This window comes from Sinocyclocheilus grahami, unplaced genomic scaffold (assembly GCF_001515645.1).
Source record: "Sinocyclocheilus grahami isolate Dianchi unplaced genomic scaffold, SAMN03320097.WGS_v1.1 scaffold4386.1, whole genome shotgun sequence".
In the NCBI taxonomy this organism is placed as follows: domain Eukaryota; kingdom Metazoa; phylum Chordata; class Actinopteri; order Cypriniformes; family Cyprinidae; genus Sinocyclocheilus; species Sinocyclocheilus grahami.
In genome coordinates this window covers 10,788-12,567 of record NW_015509332.1, presented here as the reverse complement: position 1 = coordinate 12,567, position 1,780 = coordinate 10,788, and the positions used below count along the sequence as shown (strand labels likewise).

Below are 1,780 nucleotides of genomic sequence, written 5' to 3'. Positions count from 1 at the left end.
TTTTTTTTTTTATTACAGATTATTAAAATGGGGAAATTTATTATATTAGTATCTAATCATATTCATAAATAATAGATTTTTTTAATCGTTTAGGAAAAATTAATCATAGAAGTAAATATATAAACCACCTATGTATTAATATCTAAATCTGTGTGCTAATATTAAAGTATTTCTCAAATATTTTTCAGTAATTCAGTTAAGGTAGAATTATTTAATCACATTTAAAATGGTATTTTTAAAATCAAGTTTTTTTTTTTTTTTTTACTAACAGAGTTAAAATATAGAAGAGTGCATATCCTCAAAGTGAGACACACAGGCCTGCTCTATTTACACCTTTCCTTCCCTCCACAATTGCATTCAAACAATGTCAAAACTGTCAAAGGCAGTTAGTCAGCTGTTGCAACCCGACACTCTTCCTACGGGGGAGGGGGTTGATGCTCACGACCACCTTCCCCCACTCAGACATTCTCTCCAATAAGCACCTTCACACAGAGACACACACACAAAAAAATCGTTCCTCTCCTCATGGCCACTCCATGACGCCCCACATCCTGCTTTCAAGGACATTGCAGCATGAACCCGGCAACCTATGGCGACAGCGTCGTGTCGTCATTTGCAAGGGTATACCTCGTCCTCTCATCCTCGCCGTCGCACATTGTGTGACGTAGAAGCTGCAGATGGAGGGACGTGAGATGAGGCGCGTCTCACGACTCTCTGCTGTAAAACGCAGGCCCGTGTCATCCGTTGTCACGCGTCTGGAAAAGCTTGCAAACGCTCACGAGGGTTTTGAGCAGCACTTGTTAAGGACGAATGATGAAACTCACCTTTTTGACCTGGTCATCCTTCAGTTCAGTGAAGTAGTAGGCCAGAAGCTGTGCCGCTATCATCCTGCTTCACCTCTTTGGTGAAAAAGCAACAGAAGAGAGAAGGACAAGTCTTACGATCCTTTCCAGTGAGGCAGACAAAACAATGAGAGCCCAGAAGCAACGTGGGTTAAGTGTAAAACGAGAAGCCGGCCTGTAGGGGTGTTCCCTCCCAGCGTTACACCAATGTCTGACTCTCCTCGGCCTAGGAAGGGAAGCTGCATATAATGCGCTTGCATGAGATGCAGCAGAGGCTAGGATGGGGAACGGCTAAAGCCCTGCCCCCTCACTCTGCTCCTATTGGCTAAGCTTTATGGGCAGGCTTGTGAGGCAGAGCACAGCTGACAGCCACCCCCTCCTCCGGCTCTCCTTCTTGCTTCTTCCCCTCAGATCACACCTCCTTCCATTCTATCGCTCAGTCCTTTTCAGTTTTCCTTCTTCCTCATTCTCTTCCACTTTGAGTGAAAGAAAAAGGGGATTCACCTAAGAGGCACGTATTGCACGTTCTCAGTGCGTCACATACTCAAAGCCTCACCGCTTGAGAACTTAAAAGTAGTTAGGTTGGTAGATTTGGGTGGAGAAGCAAAAATGCTGAGTAATGCTATAGCCAAAGTCATATCAGCACAGATGCGTGTTTCCTGTTTATACAGTTCAGAGACGGGGCCGTTATAAATGTGTGACGCTGGCGGGGAAAAAAGAGACTTCTTGTGACATTATTTCAAGGGTAGTCGGCAGGGGGTTGGTCAAAAGGATGTCGGCAAAAATGACATTAGGGGTCAGTCTGGAAAGGCCTGGCCTTAAATGTGTGAACAGCTGGGGATGATTTACATTTGAAAACCAGAGAGGATGCGCATGACATGTTAAAATACACATAATCAAGGGCAGGCTTTAAGATGGTTTAGATCCTACCTGTCCGA

General features: G+C 44.4%; 1 protein-coding gene across 1 annotated transcript in view; it reads right to left on the bottom strand.

The window, feature by feature from the left end:
• Positions 1-1,106, bottom strand: part of LOC107576812 (hexokinase-1-like) — a gene marked incomplete at its 3' end in the record, with an annotated part of 2,953 nt that extends 1,847 nt beyond the window's left edge. Inside the window, exon 1 of the mRNA XM_016262942.1 lies at positions 825-1,106. Within this exon, the coding sequence (XP_016118428.1) occupies positions 825-887 (63 nt within the window). The remainder of the gene's footprint in view (positions 1-824) is intronic.
• Between the last annotated feature and the right edge of the window lie 674 nt (positions 1,107-1,780).